The sequence below is a fragment of the Pseudophryne corroboree genome, chromosome 3 (assembly GCF_028390025.1).
Source record: "Pseudophryne corroboree isolate aPseCor3 chromosome 3, aPseCor3.hap2, whole genome shotgun sequence".
Classification (NCBI taxonomy): Eukaryota; Metazoa; Chordata; class Amphibia; order Anura; family Myobatrachidae; genus Pseudophryne; species Pseudophryne corroboree.
Window position 1 is genome coordinate 351,809,911 of NC_086446.1, and position 20,246 is coordinate 351,830,156.

The window sequence follows — 20,246 nt, forward strand, 5'->3', positions numbered from 1 at the left end:
TTGAACTCCCTCAGAAAGAGGTTTAGTGATTTTAAGTTCAGGATGGGCCTGACCGAACCATCCAGTTTTGTTACCACGAAAAGGTTTGAAGTTTAACCTTTGTTTTGCATATGAGGTGGTACTGGCACAATGACCTGTGCCTCCACCAACTTCTGGACGGCTTCTTGCAGGACAGTCCTGTCCGCCAGCAGAGCTAGTAAGCCTGATTTGAAAAATCGGTAAGGAGGGAGATTTGGAATTCCAGCCTGTACCCCTGAGACACAATATCTTGCACCCACCTCTGGGGCGTGCAGTCCACCGTCATGCAGAGGGCTTTGGTGTACCTGAAGCAGGTTTCTTTTCCTGGGAACCTGCAGCTGCAGGTTTCTTGGACTTGGGCCGACCTCCCCGAAAGAAGGTGTTGGACGGCTTGGCCCTTCTGGGCTTGGGAAACCGAAAGGGCTGTGATGTAGCTGAAGAAAAGGGTTTCTTCAGAGCAGGTGTAGCTGAGGGAAGAAAGGGCGACTTACCAGCTGTAGCCGTGGAGATCCACGCATCTAACGCTTCCCCAAAGAGAGCCTGACCTGTGTAGGGTAGGGTCTCCACACTTCTCCTGGATTCCACGTCGGCAGACCACTGACGTAACCACAGTCATCGACGAGCTGATACAGACATGGAAGAAATTCCCGCAGCCATGGAACCCAGGTCTTTCATGGATTCTACCAGAAATCCTGCCGAATCCTGAATGTTACATAAAAACAATTCAACATCACATTTCTCCATAGTATCCAAGTCCTCAAGTAACGTGCCTGACCACTTTACTATAGCTTTGGCAATCCAAGCACTGGCAATAGTGGGACGTAGTATTGTCCCAGAAGCCGTGTACATGGATTTGAGCGTATTATCAATTTTACGATCAGCCGGCTCTTTGAAGGCGGTAGATCCTGGAACAGGTAAAACCACCTTTTTTTTTTTAGAGTCTAGATACTGACGCGTCAACAATAGGCGGCTTTTTCCATTTTTTCCTATCCTCTACCGGGAAACGAAACGCTACCAGAACCCTTTTAGGTATCTGGAATTTTTTATTCAGGTTTTCCCAAGCCTTTTCAAAAATAGCATTTAATTCCTTTAATGCAGGGATGGTTAGCGAGGCTTTCTTATTTTCAGTGAAGTAAGCCTCCTCAACCTGCTCGGGTGTTGTATCAGCAATATTCAACACATCCCTAATAGCCTCTATCATCAACTGCACCCCTTTTGCAAGAGATGCTGCCCCCCGCAACACATCCCCATCACCGTCTGTAGTATCAGAATCGGTATTATCCTGAATGATCTGGGCAAGAGCACGTTTATGTGAATATACAGCAGGGAGCCCTGAGGTACCAGAACTGGGCCAGACTGCCATAGAGTTCCGTAAAGCCTGAGTTGCAAATTATTTTTTTTGCAACCCTATCTGAAATCTGAGAAATCATAGATTTAATAGAGGATAACCACTCAGGCTCCCTTGCTGGAATCTGTGCTAAACCAGTGCAATCCTGATTACATGGAATGGGATCATTCTGAGAGGACATATACTCTGCAGCATATGACACAGAGCCCCTGGACATTGTTTAATGGAGACCACAGACACTCCACACACACACAGGGGAGGACAGACAGAATTTTACCCCCAAGAACAGCAAGAGAGACACAGAGATTGGAGCCAACCCACACACAGCGCTTTTAATATAAAGGGAGACCCCCTATCAGCGCTGACAGTGAACCTTAATAGGTAACACAGTCGTTTTGCAGCCTCCCCCACTTCTACAACCCCCTGGTACCGTGAGAGATAGCTGGAGTTGCTTTGGAGGGACTTGCTCTTCCTGGACAGCGCTGCGCAGGTAGGAAAATGGCGCTGAACGCTGCTGGGTCCGCTCTGAGAAGCTCCGCCCCCCAAAATGGCGCTGTCTTCCCACTCTTGCTATGATTACACTGGCCTGAGGATTTGTGCTGGCTGAGATCCCAGGACCCCGACAGGCTGTGTGACCAGTGTAGGGTGTAGGCGCTGGCTCAGGGCGCCCCTCACGGCGCTGCACTATGAACCGCTGAGCCTCCGGAGCGCAGTTAATACTGCGCTCCTACCCTGATGCCACCATCTTCACACCGGCACCCCGCTTGCTAGGGGGGTCGGTGACTCACTCACCACTGATCTTCAGCTCTGTAAAGGGGTGGCGGCGGCATGCTGCTGGGGTGAGCGATTCCCTGTGGCGGGGAACGATTTATCCCCTCAGGAGCTCAGTGTCCTGTCAGTGGAGATAGTGGCTCAGACCCCGCAGGGCGGACGTAGTCCCCCCCTTAGTCCCACAAAGCAGGGAGGCTGCTGCCAGCAGCCTCCCTGTAAAATAATAAACTCTAAAAATAAACTTTACTAGAGAACCTCTGGAGAGCTCCCCTAGCTGTGACCGGCTCCTCCGGGCACATTTTCTAAACTGAGTCTGGTAAAAGGGGCATAGAGGGAGGAGCCGGCCCACACTCTCAAACTCTTAAAGTGCCAATGGATCCTGGTGAACCCGTCTATACCCCCATGGTACTAATGTGGACCCCAGCATCCTCTAGGACGTAAGAGAAATGTGTATTTGCCAGCAGTTACTTTGGAAATCCACGTATCAAACTCAACCCCAAAGAGCAATTCCCCAGAAAAGGGGAGGGATTCCACACTGCGCTTTGATTCTGCGTCCACTATCCACTGACGCAACCACAAAGCCCTGCGCGCTGACACTGCCATGGCAGAAGTCTTAGCATTAATATTCCGCATCTCCTTGAGCGAGTCACACAGGACACGTGTAGTGTCCTGAATGTATTTGAGTTGAGTCACCATAGTGACCATGGGCATAGCCCTGGAGAGGCCCTCCTGAATTTGAGTAGCCCACATATGAATGGCATGGGTCATCCAGCAACCTGCTATGACTGGCCTTTGCGATACACCTGCTGCTGTGTAGATAGACTTTAGCGTAGTCTCTATTTTTCTGTCCCAAGGGGCCTTCATGGTAAAGGAACCCGGGGCAGGTAGCACCACCTTTTTGGACAGTCGATAGACTGATACGTCAACCCCCCAGGGGGTTCCTCCCAGAATTTCCTACCTTCAGGAGCAAATGGGAAAGTGCGCAAAAACTTTTTTGACACTTGAAATTTTTTGTCTGGATTTTTCCAGGCCAACTTGAATAGGTCATCTAACTCTGCAGAATCAGGGAAAGTGACATTAGACTGATGCAGCGTCCTCTAGAGGGAGCTTTAACACGTCCCGTATAGCCAGAATGAGGGGATACCCTGAGCAGAATCGGAATCCCCACTAATGGGATCTAAGTCCTCCCCATCCTCCTGTATGTCCTCATCTGAGTCAGAGTAGGAAGGTAAACAACACTTCTGTGGACCTGCATGAGAGATGGAGGGCTGTGTAACATCTGCCCTAGTAGCTAAATCTGCATCAGTCTGTTGTAGTAGCTGAGTTTTCTGAACATTAGCAGTGAGTTGTGATGACATATCAGACATCATAGTTTTAAGAGCCTCTAGCCAGGAGGGCTCTGGACCCTCTCCCCCAAGCCCCTTCACTGATTTGTGAAGATTGGCTGCATTGGCTGCAAATTTCACTGCTCTCTCATACAGCCACCACTCCCCCTATTCTCATTTTACTACCAGTTTACACCCCATCCACACTATGGCCAGGCTGGCAAACCCCATTACTCATTGTCTTTCTAATCCTTTATTCTGTCCCCTGTTACCACCTCTATCCCTCTCTCCCAGTCTCGTACATCTCATCCTCTCTCCTCTCCTCTGTCTGCCTCCCTACCCCTCTTCTGTTTCCCCATTGCAATTCACTTCTGCCCCTTCACACCATTTATACCCCACCACTCAACCCTGCTCTCTCCCTCCTCTGCCTGTCTCCTCACCTCTCCTCCACCAGTATCAAACTGCACTCCCTCCCTGTCTCACTCATGCAGTCTCCCTTCCTAGCCAAGGCCCCAGCACCATCATCACACCCTCTTTATCCTTTCCTTCCAAATTACTCCTACCTCAACGCTACAGCAATCCTGATAATCTCATTCACATCTCTCCCACAAACTCATAGCCCCTATCCTGTGCACTCTGGAATGCCAGATCTATTTGCAACAAACTGGCCCCCACTCATGACCTTTTTATTTCCAACTCCCTGCACCTCCTGGCCATTACAGAAACCTGGATTACTCCTCATGACACCACTTCTCCTGCTGCTCTCTCTGCTGGGGGCCTCACATTCTCACACACACACCCCGACCCGGGGGTCGCCATGGGGGTGGTGTTGGGATCCTTTTACCCTCAAGCTACACATACCAACTTATACCTCCAGAACCTTCTCTTACATTCTCTACATTTGAGGTCCATGCAATACGCCTCTACCAACCTACTAATCTTCGAGTTGCTGTCATTTAGCGTCCACCTGGCATTTCCTCCAAATTCCTCGACAACTTTGCTTCCTGGCTACCTCACTTCCTCTCTTCTGACATTCCCTCCATTATTCTAGGTGATTTCAACATCCCTATCGATAACCCCACAAAATCACCTGCCTCTAAACTCCTTAACCTCACCTCTTCACTTGGTCTCTCCCAGTGGACCACCTCACCCTCCCATGTGAATGGGAGCTCACTGGATCTGGTTTTCACTCACCGCTGTGATATTTCTGACTTCTCCAATTCCCCTTTTCCCCTCTCTGACCACCACTTGCTCTCTTTCAACTTATCTATCTCTGCTTCCCCATCTCTCCCTCCTAAGGCTACCACCACGAAGCGTAACATTGAGGCTATTGACACCTCATCCCTATCCTCCCTGTTTGACTCCCTTCTCTCTCCTCTTCTCTCTCTCACATGCCCTGAACAAGCCACATCCCTATACAATGCATCTCTTACTTCTGCCCTTGACTCTGTTGCTCCGCCAACCACTATTCACCGTCGCAAATCAACACCTCAACCCTGGCACAACAAATGCACCAGATATCTACAAAAATACTCACGTACTGCCGAGCGACAGTGGAGGAAATCACGCTCTAAGGCAGACTTCCTCCATTTCAAATTCATGCTCTCATCCTTCAGTACTGCCCTTTCCCTTGTAAAACAATCATACTTCAAAATCCTCATCTCTACCCAGTCTTCCAACCCCCGGCGCCTCTTTGCCACTGTTAACTCCCTCCTCTGCCCACAACCACCTCCTCTCCCTTCCTCATTGTCTGCTCTTGACTTTGCCACTTATTTCACATTTAAGATTGACTCCATACGTCAGGATATCACATCCCACCAGACCAGCAACCAGCCACCACCCATCCCTTGCCAACCCTCCCCTTCCCTCTTACCAACTCTGACATCTTTCTCCCAAGTATCTGGCGAGTAAGTCATGGCCCTCATCCGTTCCTCCCCCCCCACAACCTCACCGCTCGACCCTATCCCCTCCCACCTCCTCCGCTACCTCTCTCCTTCTGCCTGTTCCCATCTTGCCCACCTTCTCAATCTCTCCCTTTCATCAGGCACTGTCCCCTCTGCCTTCAAGCATGCTCTTGTCTCCCCATTCTTAAAAAACCTACCCTTGATCCTAACACTCTCTCCAACTATCGACCCATCTCTCTCCTCCCCTTTGCCTCCAAACTTCTTGAGCGTATTGTCTATAATCGCCTCACTGCCTTTCTTTCCTCTCACTCACTGCTTGACCCATTCCAGTCTGGTTTCCGTTCTCTCCACTCCACTGAAACTGCCCTCACAAAAGTCTGCAATGACCTCCATGCAGCCAAATCTAAGGGCCACTACTCTCTGCTTATTCTTCTTGACCTCTCTGCTGCTTTTGACACTGTGGACCACCCTCTCCTTCTGCAAATTCTTCACTCTCTTGGTCTGCGTGATACTGCCCTCTCCTGGCTGTCCTCCTACCTCTCTGATCGTTCCTTCTCTGTCTCCTCTCATGATGCTATCTCCCGCCCACTTCCACTAACTGTTGGTGTCCCCCAAGGCTCTGTTCTTGGTCCTCTCCTTTTCTCTCTCTATACGTCCTCTTTAGGTGAACTCATTAGTTCTTTCAACTTCCAATACCACCTCTATGCTGATGACACTCAAATCTACCTCTCCTCCCCTGATCTCTCCACGGCTCTCCTCACTCGGACCTCAAACTGTCTTTCTGCTATCTCTTCCTGGATGTCTCAGCGCTTTCTTAAACTCAACATGTCTAAGACTGAGCTGATCATCTTCCCACCCTCCCGCACAGCCTCACCTCCCACAATCTCATTATCCATTGATGGCACGACTATCTCCATTAGCCCCCAAGTACGCTGTCTTGGCGTAATCCTTGACTCCTCCCTCTCCTTCAAACCACACATTCAGCAGCTCTCACAAACCTGTCATTTTCATCTCAAAAACATTTCTAGAATCAGACCTTTTCTCACCCAGGATGCCACTAAGATCATTATTCACTCACTGATTATTTCCAGACTGGACTACTGTAATCTCCTCCTAACTGGCCTCCCTGACAATTACCTCTCTCCACTCCAATCTATCCTCAATGCTGCTGCCCGGCTCATCTTCCTCACCAAACGCACTACGTCTACCTCCCCTCTCCTACAGGCCCTCCACTGGCTTCCCTTCCCTTTCAGAATCCAATTCAAACTTCTCACACTCACTTACAAAGCTCTCACCCACTCCTCTCCCATCTACATCTCTGACCTTATCTCCCTTTACTCTCCCACCCGTCCTCTTCGCTCTGCTAATGCACGCCGACTCTCCTGTCTTCTGATTACTTCCTCCCACTCCTATCTCCAAGATTTTTCACGTGCTGCTCCCTTTCTCTGGAATTCTTTACCTCTCCCCCTCAGACTCTCCACCTCTCTACAAAACTTCAAACGGGCTCTTAAGACCCATTTCTTTACCAAACCTAGCCAAATCTCAACCTAACCCTCTGTTCCATGCGCTCTATGTACCCCATCTGTGTCACCCCTGTCTGTCTACCCCTCCCCTTAGAATGTAAGCTCTCCCTCTTCCCTCATGTGTTTATACTTTTCTTACTTTAATAATCCTCAACTGCCCAGATCCCGCAGTTTTTTGGCCACCTGGAACTTATCTCTATGTTTACTGGTGTAGTTATGCTTAGTTGCCCTTTACTTGTCCTATATTGTCTTCAACTGTAAGTCACTGTTTTCCTGTTTTGATTATGTGCATATGTATTCTGTAATTGGGCGCTGCGGAACCCTTGTGGCGCCATAAAAATAAAGGATAATAATAATAATAATTGTTCACATGAAACAGAATCAGTAGATAAGGGAGAGAATCTGGTGTGACATATACTAGAGTTTGTGTTTACCCATGTTTACAGTAATTACACTGACATACACACAGACAGTAATACTGATCAAGCCTGCCCTTGCTGTATGTGAGAGGAGACACACAGAGAAAGAGGCCAGCACACCCCTACCTGCACAGTCCCAGTGAGACTGTCAGCTAACTATATCACAGTGAAACACTAGTAAAGTCTGTCCTGTAGAAGACAGAGATTGCTACAATAGCGGCTCTCCCCCTTTGCTACACCCTGTACCAGTTTTCCAGGGTGTCTTGGGAGTCAGGAAGAGCTGTGTATGCTGGTTGCTGAAGAAATGGAATATAGTGGCGAAGTAGTGCTGGGATGTGGAGTGCACCATCTACAGGGTGAAAATGATGGATGCTTGCCTGCGCTGCCATGCTGAGAACAAGCAGGGAGACTGTGTAGTGCTGTTTGTATACAGACCTGTTGTTTCTTTGCTCACTGAGGAAGGAAGTGGGGGATAAAGTGGTCGTATACCAAGCCAGTATATACCACCCCACTTCGATCTAAAAAGATCACCAACTAAGGAGGAGTTCGGTTGAATTTCTTTGGTGATCAAACCATGAAACTTAAAAGGATTGGGACATCCCCTGAACATGAACCTGCAGCACAGATGGTCAAATTCCACCTTGATCAGCAGACTTTCAGGGTAAAGGATAAAGGTCATCTATCTATATATGATAATAACAGCCATCACTGCTATGATCTTTACAAATACTCTAATCAGGCTGAAATGCAGAGCTTGAAAATGAAAGTGATGGAACTTAATGGCAAAGCTGAGCCAACACTGGGCCCATCCAGACTGGAAATTGCAAGTAAACATCCTTGATGTCCATAGACTCATATGGGTCTAAGGCAGTGGTTTCCAAACTTTCTTGAATCACGGCACTCTAGAGTATCATAAAGTTTTGAAGGCACCCTTAGGCCAAGAGTTCCTCATTAAGAATTTCAGCAAAAATAAATACATTAAGTAAACTGTGCTTACCTGTCACTTAGGGCCAGTTATGTGGTGGTGGATAGGGTTACTCTTCAGTTTGTCACATATGTTATGACTGGCAGCCACCATCACTGGTTTGCCTGTCACACTGACTGACTAAGAAATACCCCTACCACTATGTAAGTAGACATAAAGGTCTTCTCAAACTTCCTATCTGAGTTGTTCCTCAGAACCACAACACTCAGAATCAAAATGGTGGTGGTCTGAGAAAGTTTTGCTATGGAAGCACCTACACAAGATGGGGACTATATACTAGTATATACTAATAGAGAATAAAGCTTTTGCAGCCTACATGAGACCTGGAAACTTCTAGAAGGTCTGATCCCCACATTATCTGTTTTTACCCCCTCTTCAACAGAGAATTGTCAGCACAACAAACTTCTCACTATCTTGAACATTCAGTACTTGCCTGGCTGGCACTATTCCAAACTCCCTACTGCCTATGGGAATTCTCAAAGGATGAAATAACTCTCCACCCTCACCTTCCTCACCATCATAGAAAACTCCTCAGAGTAAGTGACTATAGTGCAGTCACAGCCAGACATTACCACATATTGGCAGTTGATCCATATCCCAGGTAGGAAGGGCATACACTATAAAATTATCATGCAGATAATTTGTGGTTGGAATGAGAACCTGGTAATGGATGAGAGCAACTGACAATCGATCATTTGCTACCAAACACTGGAAAATGGACAAAACCTGTCCGTGATTAAACCAATTTGTATGAACAACCATTTGAGTGTTTGGTAGCAAATGGTCGATTGTCAGTTGCTCTCATCCATGCCGAGGTTTTCATTCCAACCACAGATTATCTGACAGATAATTGTGTAGTGTATGCCCAGCTTTACTCTCCTGAAAAGATGAGATCCTAAAACAGTCATGGATTGACTTTCACCATTACATCTGGCCAAGCTGGCTCATCTGTTTATGAGGAATACAGTATAAAGCACAAACACCCCTCTCATTGTACTACCAGTATAGAAATATTGGATCCCAAGGCTCACAACTACAAAAACTCCAGATAGGCCATGCAAAACACCTCGTTTGAGCAAGTTCCTGAATTTCAGTGGATACCTCCACAACTGAGTGTGGCTGCTGTACCTTCATTTCATATACTGCTCTTTTTTTTTTTTATCCCAACAGTTTTCTGATTGTGAGATGCCACGTCAGCATAGCTCTGACCAGCCTTCATGAGATTATATAGAGAAGCTCACAATACGTATTAAAAAGGGATTCTATCTACAAAATGGCATTAACAGTCTGAGGAAGTGGGCAGTTTGCCCTTGAAATGGGTTACTAGAGTTTTTGAGGGGCCTATCCTGATGAGCCACATGAGATGATGAACACCTATCCGTGTATTTGTATGAAAATATACGACTAAGACTTCTCAGTAATTAGGACCTATGATCTATTACAAGTGGGCTTTATTTGAGAGATTTTGGAATCCTTTCCCCTTTGTAAAGCAAACACTAGTGATTGGCTGAACGGTTTCTCCAGCGAGTGGGCGTGAATCACCCATTTCCTAAAAGTGTCAGAACCTAATTGGCCACTACAGTAGCACTTGGACCAGGTAATAAAATATTACCTATGCCTCCTTCTAATATATAATAGGATTTTAGTACCTACCGGTAAATCCTTTTCTCTTAGTCCGTAGAGGATGCCATGGGGTATAGACGGATCCGCAGGAGCTTGGGCACACTATAAAGACTTAAACTGGGTGTGAACTGGCTCCTCTCTCTATGCCCCTACTCCAGACCCCAGGAGAGATGGACATTTCGGGGAAAGAATTTATAAACACGGTGAGTGTCATACCAGCTCACACCACGAACATACCGCAGAACGTGGCATTCAATAGAAAACCAGCCTACGGCATGAAAAATACACAGCCACATGCTGAGAGAATATGTAACACAACCTGTGTGCCAACACAACCAATAATAAGACACCTCATGTCATGGCATGAACAACGTCAGCAACAGTCTGACAGAGAAGAAACACCACTAAAGTGTAACCAAAAGCAATAACTGCAGACACAGTACGCACTGGGACGGGCACCCAGCATCCTCTACGGACTAAGAGAAAAGGATTTACCGGTAGGTACTAAAATCCTATTTTCTCATACGTCCTAGAGGATGCTGGGGACTCCGTAAGGACCATGGGGATTATACCAAAGCTCCAAAACGGGCGGGAGAGTGCGGACGACTCTGCAGCACCGATTGAGCAAACATGAGGTCCTCATCAGCCAGGGTATCAAACTTGTAGAATTTTGCAAATGTGTTTGAACCCGACCAAGTATCCACTCGGCAAAGTTGAACCGCCGAGACTCCTCGGGCATCCGCCCAAGAAGAGCCCATCTTCCCAGTAGAATGGGCCTCCACCGACTTCGTGACGGCAATCCAGCCGTAGAACGAACATGCCAAATAGCATCACAGATCCAGCGTGTAACAGACTGCATAACACAGTTACCTAACTCATGCTGGGAACAAACCAGACAAACAGAGCCTCTGTTTCCCAAATTGGTGACCTAAATATTGAAATCCCTGGCTACATCGAGAGAATTTGAATCAGCTAATGCCTAAGTAACCACCGGCATCAAAATCGGCCGATTTCTGCAAAAGCCAGAAACCACTCTTGGCAGAACTACTAACCGAGTTCTCAATTCCTCTCTATCCACATGAAAGAGCAAACAAGGCTCTTGTGAGACAAAACCACCACTTCCGACACCCGCCTTGCGGATGTCAAAGCCAAGAGCATGACCACTTTCCAAGAGAGAAATTTTTGTAAAGAAATTATTAGGCCACACTGCACTGAAATGGAGCCCAACTTTAGGCTTGCATCCACACCGGTTTGTAAAACATGGATAAGAACGACCTAGCTGAAAACCTTCCATAGGAGCCTTCCTGGATATACACCAAAACACATAGTTACGCCAACTACGGTGGTAAAGCTTAGCCGTTACTTCTTTCTTAGCTTGAAGAATTGAGGAAATGACGTCACCGGGAACACCCTTTCGGCTTAGGATATGGCCTTCAACCGCCACGACGTCAGACGCAGCCGCGGTAAGTCTTGAAACATGCCCTGATCTTATTGTAACAGATCCTCACGTAGAGGAATAGTGCAGGAATCTTCTATGAGTAAGTCATGAAAAACTGGATAGCAAACCCTCCTTGTCTAGACCGGATCCAAGAGGATCGCCTGAACCTTTGTTCATCTCACGTTTATCACCTTGAGAAAAAGTGAAAGCGGAGAGGCCACATAGACCGACTAAAAGCACCCACGGTGTCACGAGGGTGTCCACAGTTATAGCTTGAGCTTCCCTTGACCTGGAACAATATCCCTGAGGCCTCTCGTTGAGGCGAGACGCCAGCATATCCAATTGCGACATTCCTCAAAGACTTGTCACGTCTGTGAAAACTTCTCGATGATGACTGAATTTCTCCCGGATGGAGATCGCGTCAGCAGAAGAAATCAATTTCTCAGTCGTTCACCTCCGGAACGAAGACTGCTAATATAGCGTTCACCAGACCTTCCACCCAACGGCAAAACTGTGCATCATCTGCCATTGCCGCTTTTCTCCTTGTTCCGCCATAGCGGTTTACTTACGCCACTGCTGACAAGTCGTCTAGCAGAACTAACACGGGCAGAACATGACGAATACGTTTGTCGAAACTAACTCTTAATTCACGAAAGCTTATAGCAGACAAGCTTTCCAACTTCACATCCCCTGGAAACACGTCCCTTGCAAGGTCTGCTCCCCCGTCTCGGAGATCTGTATGCACGGACACCAGGATCTACACCCGGAACCCGAACCTTCATGCCTCCAGAAGGAGAGAACCGAGCAGACACCACAGGAGCGATGTCCTGGCCGTTAGGATTATATTCATGTGCAGGTGATACCCGGACCACATTTCCAACTGGTCTCTTGAAAGCCACTCTGGCATTAGACCCACTCACCAAAAAAGGCCTCTCAGGCCGCACCCAAACGGTTTAGTAATGGAACACCTTGATGAAGTGTCACAGTAAAGCTGATCCAACTCTGGATCTTCAGACCTCTTTCCACATAGAAAAACACCGAACCTCAACCGGTCATTATCTACTCTGAAACCCCCTTCCGACCTCTGTGTCGTTGGAAACAACAGCCAATCCCTGTGTCGAAGAACAGATCGAGAGAAACAACGATATGCACCTTTATACAGGGACAACCGGACAATGTCCTGATCTTGACGCACCTTTGTATGGCGTCGCGTACTATCTTCCCTTCCAGAGTGGAACGGCAAGAACTATTAGAAAAACAGCAAGGGGAAAAAATCATAACTTAGAATGTTCCCCCTTGGATTCTATAAATAACCCACAGGTCCTAGTCTATTCCTGGACCAACTGAAAATTAGTAGACAAGTGCCCACCGGAGTGGGGACCAGTCCTATAGACTCAGCGACAAGTGGTGGATGTGGAGGAAACAGAAAACGCATCCACTACTGCGAACCTAACAAGGCTGCAGAACTCTTACCTTTTCACCTTCCACTGTCTGCACAGAAAAGGAAAAAAAGAACGGTATCGAACCGGTTAAAACGACTGCATCCCACAAAAGAATGCGTCACCAACCGTTGTGAAGGAGGCTAACTCACGAAGTTAGACTTACCAGTGGTATCTGCAGAGATTGACTGAACAGAGGCCACACCAAACAGCTGTATACCTCCCTCCAGTATCTCCCGGAGACCTCCTCTGCATTTTTCCAGTCACACCTCCTGCTGTCACGTGGCAGCCTGCTGTAATGTTATAAGGTAGAATCAACATAGGCAAGCCCACCCACTCTGGGTAGGGTAATTCTATCGGATGCCTACCCGAATACAACACTCCCTCAAGTGCATACAGTGCAAATAAGGTCAAAGTATAGAAATAAAATTTCACTTAGCTTCCTGTGTATGATCCTTTTCGACCGGGCTCTGCGTCGACCAGGAGTTGACTGTCATAATGTTCCCTCCACGTCGGGAAGAGAATAATATCTGGACTCTTTGAAAGGATCGAAACCCAACTCGTCACGGCCAATCTAGAGCTTAATCAACAGAGCGACCAGCACATGATAAGAATACCATTATTTCAGCATTCCTGGATATACATCATATAATACACAATAAAACACATATACCCTAACCATGCATATATAAACCTATATCTACATATATATACATATAGATATAACCTATACGCAAGTGGATTGTCCAGACCTGTCAGGTCCCTAGAGACAGTAATGTGTTGTGAATGTGTACGACCATGTACTGACATGCCCCCGAAGTGGATCTACCAGGAACGTTATGGTAGACAGAAACTAAGTAAATGTCAACAGCCAGGAACAGTAATCAGGTAAAAAATAATAATAATCTTGGAACCCGAGGGGTTTGAGGGACGCATACAAATACAATTTCGATAACACTCCCCCCACATATACCTAGAAATATATATATACAGGTACCAGGCAATAACAGCCTGTTAATGTTTTTAACCAGGAGGTTACCATTGATGCCGACAGGGCATCTACCAACCACTGTGTCTCCCCTAGCGTGTTTACTGTTTTAAGCACACAAACACCAACTTGCTAATACTTAATTTTCCGAAACAAGTACCGCCATGCGCCGGCGAAGCCGACAGTTATCACCACAGCAGCTTGTGACAAAGCCCTCACACCTGTCGACATATGTCGACTAACCGATAGTGGGTAAACAAACAGGGAAACAGTGAATTTATGTATTACAACAGGGATTATGCGTCCATTATCAATCATAATGCTATATGACACCCATATAGCATTAAAAACACTGTGCCCCCCCTCCTTCTTACTACACAGCAAGTCCTGGTGGGTATCTGAGGAAAATGGCGCTGACTCCTCTGTGAGGGCTAAGCTCCGCCCCTTCCCGGCGCGCTTAACCCCGCTCAAATATAATATATATAACCCTATATTGACCCGGGGGACCCTATATACAGGGAGTTTTACATCTGAGAGGGGCAACATAACACCCAAACACTACGCCCCCCCCCCCTTAGTTTGTGCTTTACAAACTTCTTGGCAGGGACAGCAGGGAAAATGGCGCTGACACTATGTGTGAGGCTAAGCCTCGCCCCTCTCGGCGCGCTATAGCCCCCCTGTATTCTAAAAAACAAACAGGTCGATGAACATATATAGCGTAAAAACACTATACCCACACAGACACCAATGCTGCTCAGGGCGCCGCCCCCCCACCCCACCCCCACGCGCCCTGCACCCCAGGCAACCAACGGCTCTAATGGCGGGTTATCGTATGCGGCGCCCGGAACCCCCAAAACACCTCTGCTGCCCAGGGTGCCCCCCCCCCCCCCTGCACCCATGGAGGCTGACGGGGGAGAATGGCGCGTAGGGGGGTCTGTATATGGAGCCCCGGCAGCGCAAGCAGTCAGCTGAAAAACAAACTGACTCGCTGCCCAGGGCGCTCCCCCCCCCGCGCGCCCCCTGCACCCATATAAGCGGCGGCGGGGAAACAAAGGCGCGTGGCGCTAAACCACGCTGGCGAGGGATGAACCACGGTGCCTCGGCACCGAAATGCTTTTATATGCCAGATCACATTAAGAAGACTAGTAACTTGCTGCCCAGGGCGCTCCCCCCCCCCCCCCCCAACACCCTGTGAGCGCGTTGGTGTGTGGGAGCATGGAGCGCAGCGCTACCGCTGTGCTGTACCTCCGTTACTGAAGTCTTCTTTTCTTCCAATACTCACCCGGCTTCTTTCTTCTGGCTTCTGTGAGGGGGGTGACGGCGTGGCTCCGGGAACAAGCAGCTAGGCGCACCAAGTGATCGAACCCTCGGGAGCTAATTGTGTCCAGTAGCCGAGAAGCAGAGCCTTTAAACTAAGAAGAAGTAGGTCCTGCTTCCCTCCCCTCAGTCCCTCGCTGCAGGAAGCCTGTAGCCAGCAGGTCTGCCTGAAAATAAAAAACCTAACAAAGTCTTTCAGAGAAACTCAGGAGAGCTCCCCTAGTGTGTGACCCATCACTCCTGGGCACAAAGTCTAACTGAGGTCTGGAGGAGGGGCATAGAGGGAGGAGCCAGTTCACACCCAGTTTAAGTCTTTATAGTGTGCCCAAGCTCCTGCGGATCCGTCTATACCCCATGGTCCTTACGGAGTCGCCAGCATCCTCTAGGACGTATGAGAAATACCTTTATCACTCTTTATAGAACCAATGAGTAGAGATAGAAAACAACTGCTGTGCAAAAAGGCAAACAGGCTGGACTGCAAAATAGACACTAATTTCATAAGCAACAAAGCATAAGCTGCTATCTACTGCAGTGTATAACTTCAAGCGGGCTTGGCTCTGTGAGGGAAGCCCTGCACACATGAGGTGCTCAATAGGGTTAGTACCTCCACCTCAGTGTCCAAAAGTAAGATGGTTGCCCTCCAACCCAGTCTTCTCGCTAATATGGCGCTGCCTGGTCAGGGATCCTCCCCCTGAACTCCACTTTATATGGAGTAATCCACAAATAAAGAGCCCACTGCCCTCTTTCAAGGAGTGGATTACTGTGTCCCAATGCGCTGGAGGTGTCCCAGTGCGTTGGAGGAACAGGGACCCAAGGCAGCGGATTCCTCCACTCAGTGATGGTCTGAGTGGAGGAATAAATAAAATATTAAAGAATAGCCATTGTAGCAGAGCTCTGCTGTTGTGTGCACTTAATAAAAAAAGAAACACAAAAAAAAAAAAAAAGAGAGAAAAAAAAAAAGAGCTTCCTGGAGGCTTTCCAGGGTATAAAGGAGTTGGTGCTTGAGCTCAGGGAGGTGACTTTACTGTTCATAGTTCCTGTCATTGCACACTATCAATTTTTATGATCACACGCAACCCCAAAATTAAGACTGAATGATTTAGCAACAATGAGTACTCATACACAGTATGTTACATTTCACTGGACACATATAACTGCTTTGAAACTACTTTTTTCAGGCTGGTAAATGAATATTGGGCAACAGCTCTCTCTTGTGGATTTGAAGCAAAACTATTTCCAGAAACCATAGGCAATTTTAGAATTCTAAAAAAAAAAAAAAAAGCAGACTTTTAAAAAATGACTGAATAATGAAATACCTCTGAGCCATAAGTCTGTGCCACATGACAGAGCATCAGGAAAGAGATATCGAAAAGCAGAGCACGGGTTGATGCAGCCTTTGCTGTAAAAAAAGGAATAAAAAAGTGGGCCAATTATTTCATCTGAAAAGAAAACAAGTACTCAGATCTAAATCACCTACTATAGTGTTTCAGAAAATCTGCTAAAGTATAAATAATGAGTCTATATGTGGTCAGCTGGTAACTGTGTGATTAATAATGCGCAGGTAAAAGCAAAAAAAATGGACACAATAAGGAAAGTGTGTATATGTATATTGTTGGCAATGAAGCAAAGAGAAAGATGTCCCACTTACAGCTTTCAGCACCGATATGTCGGGTGAATTCATTTAACCTGGAGGAATGAAGCACATATAAAATGCAGGTAACTGCAGGAGCACAGTTTCACCACTACAAGTTACCCAACACATATAACTTACTGGATAAATTTGCGGGCAAAAGATTTCAATTTCCCGGTAGCAGCTGCAGCGGCCAATAGCAGATCCAGACTCTTCCCAGTCAACATATGGCCCAAGACTCCCAAAAGACCCTCCGGAGACTTTGAATGATCTGCATCCATAGTCTGTAGAACAAATACTAACTCTAAATAAGAGGGATCCCCTATGAGTAAACAGATTATACCAAAATATTAATTATTCTAAAAACAATGATATTTTCTTAATTTCCTTCTTCGTTCACCATGATGTTTTGCAAAAATATGTAGGACTTGGGAGAGGAAAAAAAGGAGTGTATTACATCAAGTCCTGAGGGCCAACTGTGTGCCTATTAAAACCATTTTCGCTTCCAAAGAAATAAGAATAGCAACATCCACTCCGCAAAAAATACAGGGACATATTTTACCTTTAGGTGCACACATCAGAAGACAGTGAAGAAAGTCATTCTGAGGTTTGTACACATCTAAGAGGATGTAGAACATCACTTCACTATGAACAGTAATATTACGGTTATCTTACCAGCGAATGGATAGATTGACTTTTGGTTGAGCTCACACAACAGTTTTCTACACCTTGGCATAGTAGTAGCACAAAGGTGAAAGTAGGAGGAGGACACTGTTCAATGGTACATCACAAACCGCTTTCTGTTCAGCTATGACCCTAATAGATCTCTCACCTTCAGGATGTTGGTGACAGTGGGCTCTGCACGGAGTATGAGTCCTGGATTAGGTTGGATGGCGGAACTTTCAGATGAGCGTGGAGCGTGTTCTCGGTCAGCAGACCTAGGTAATGAGGTGTTACAGGATATTGATTTGGAAAGTATGCTAGGAAAGAGGAACGCTGGGAACAAAATGCGTTATGTTACCTTTTAGCTACAAGATTTTCCAAGTGAAGATCAGACAGCAAACCCAGCTTGTTACATTCCTGTAGTAACAGACTGACACAGTCACAGCTGGAGAAGAGACATACAAATACTGAAGTTATTCTTGATTGGTTTACCTAAACTGAAAGTGGGCTTATGTAATACCCAATCAAATATCATCGTTCAAAAGTTTGCTGCAGTCAGAATAATAAAAGCAAATATCACATTAGTAGCTATGGGTTACTGCATGTTATGACCATACTGAGTGAAAATTGTAATATTATACTGAAACATAATTTATTTAAAAAATATAAACTATCAAAGGGTGATGTTTTGTTGCAATAGTATTATTCCACAATTTCTTCAGATAAAGCGGACTCTAGTAGACTACTTTAAAGGTGTATGGGTGATATTTAATGTGAGCCCACCCCAAGAAAAGCTCCTTCTAATACCAGCATGAAAGAAGAAAATGTGAAAACAAATGCCTCATATAAATCACATGTATTCCTTCTTTAAAGACAATTAATTGATCAGAATATGATCTTAAAGATTAAACCCAGAAGTAGGCGACTTACTTGCATCTCTGGTCAGCTTTGTCTAGTAGCGGGGTAAGTTTGAGTAAATACTCAAAAGCCGTGTTCATATCTTCGCTGAAATCCTATGAGAGATAGGATAGTGACAGCATTAGATGTTTAATGTCCATATAATATTCAATAACTGCTGAGTGATAGGATGGAAGGGGATGAGGTTAGTATCCCGGCACTGAAGATGTGGGCGGTCATGTAACCGACGTGCCCGCTGGCATCCCGACCACCAGGATCCCGCACCACACCGCATGCAATATGTGCATACATATAATGCTCAGTGACTGCTGAGTGTTTTAAATGGATATGCATGTACAGGTAATACTCAGTGTCTGCCGAGCGAGTCTAATCCCAGTGTATGATGGAATATGTCTGCACATTTAATACATAGTGACTGCTAAGTGATAGGATGGAATACAAGAGTGCATGTAATAGAGGATGCAATACGAGAGTACATGTACAGCGCATTCGGAAAGTATTCACAGCGCTTCACTTTTTCCACATTTGTTATGTTACAGCCTTATTCCAAAATGGAATAAATTAAGTTTTCCCCTTAAAATTCTACACACAATACCCCATAATGACAATGTGAAAAAGGTGTTTTTGAGATTTTTGCAAATCTATTAAAAATAAAAAAGAAGAAATTACATGTACATAAGTATTCACAGCCTTTGCCATGAAGCTCAAAATTGAGCTCAGGTGCATCTTGTTTTCACTGATCATCCTTGAGATGTTCAGACAGTTTTGTTGGAGTCCACCTGTGGTAAATTCAGTTGACTGGACATGATTTGGAAAGACATACATCTGTCTATATAAGGTCCCACACTTGACAGTGTATGTCTGAGCACAAACCAAGCATGAAGTCAAAGGAATTGTCTGTAGACCTCCGAGACAGTATTGATTCGAGGCAGAAATCTGGGGAAGGGTACAGAAAAATATCTGCTGCTTTGAAGGTCCCAATGAGCATAGTGGCCTCCATCATCCATAAATGGAAGAAGTTCGGAACCACCAGGACTCTTCCTACAGCTGGCCGGCCGTCTAAACTGAGCAATCGGGGGAGAAGGGCCCTAGTCAGGGAGGTGACCAAGAACCTGATGGTCACTGTGCCAGAGCTACAGCATTCCTCTGTGGAGAAAGGAGAACCTTCCAGAAGGACAACCATCTCTGCAGCAATCCAATAATCAGGCCTGTATGTTAGAGTGGCCAGACGGAAGCCACTCCTTAGTAAAAAGCACATGCAGCCAGCAAGGAGTTTGCCAAAATGCACCTGAAGGACTCTCAGACCATGAGAAAAAAAATGCTCTGGTCTGATGAGACAAAAATTGAATTCTTTGGCGTGAATGCCAGGTGTCATGTTTGGAGGAAACCAGGCACCGCTCATCACCAGGCCAATACCATCCCTACAGTGAAGCATGGTGGTGGCAGCATCATGCTGTGGGGATGTTTTTCAGCGGCAGGAACTGGGAGACCAGTCAGGACAGAGGGAAAGATGAATGCAGCAATGTACAGAGACATCCTGAATGAAAACCTGCTCCAGAGTGCTCTTGACCTCAGACTGGGGCGACTGTTCATCTTTCAGCAGGACAACGACCCTAAGCACACAGCCAAGATCTCAAAGGAGTGGCTTCAGGACTACTCTGTGAATGTCCTTGAGTGGCCCAGCCAGAGCCCAGACTTGAATCCGATTGAACATCTCTAGAGAGATCTGAAAATGGCTGTGAACCGACGCGTCCCATCCAACCTGATGGAGCTTGAGAGGTGCTGCAAAGAGGAATGGGCGAAACTGCCCAAAGATAGGTGTGCCAAGCTTGTGGCATCATATTCAAAAAGACTTTAGGCTGTAATTGCTGCCAAAGGTGCATCAATCGGAAAAAGTGAAGCGCTGTGAATATTTTTCGGATCCAATGTAATACTCA

General features: G+C 46.5%; 1 protein-coding gene across 3 annotated transcripts in view; it reads right to left on the bottom strand.

The window, feature by feature from the left end:
* MED24 (mediator complex subunit 24) overlaps positions 1-20,246 on the bottom strand; it is a 232,693-nt gene that overhangs the window by 100,251 nt on the left and 112,196 nt on the right. For all 3 annotated transcript variants that reach the window (XM_063959759.1, XM_063959760.1, XM_063959758.1), the window contains exons 11-16: positions 18,322-18,404; positions 17,750-17,836; positions 17,561-17,666; positions 16,870-17,012; positions 16,747-16,784; positions 16,415-16,497 (exon numbers count right to left, since the gene is read on the bottom strand). In XM_063959759.1, the coding sequence (XP_063815829.1) occupies positions 16,415-16,497; positions 16,747-16,784; positions 16,870-17,012; positions 17,561-17,666; positions 17,750-17,836; positions 18,322-18,404 (540 nt within the window). The remainder of the gene's footprint in view (positions 1-16,414; positions 16,498-16,746; positions 16,785-16,869; positions 17,013-17,560; positions 17,667-17,749; positions 17,837-18,321; positions 18,405-20,246) is intronic.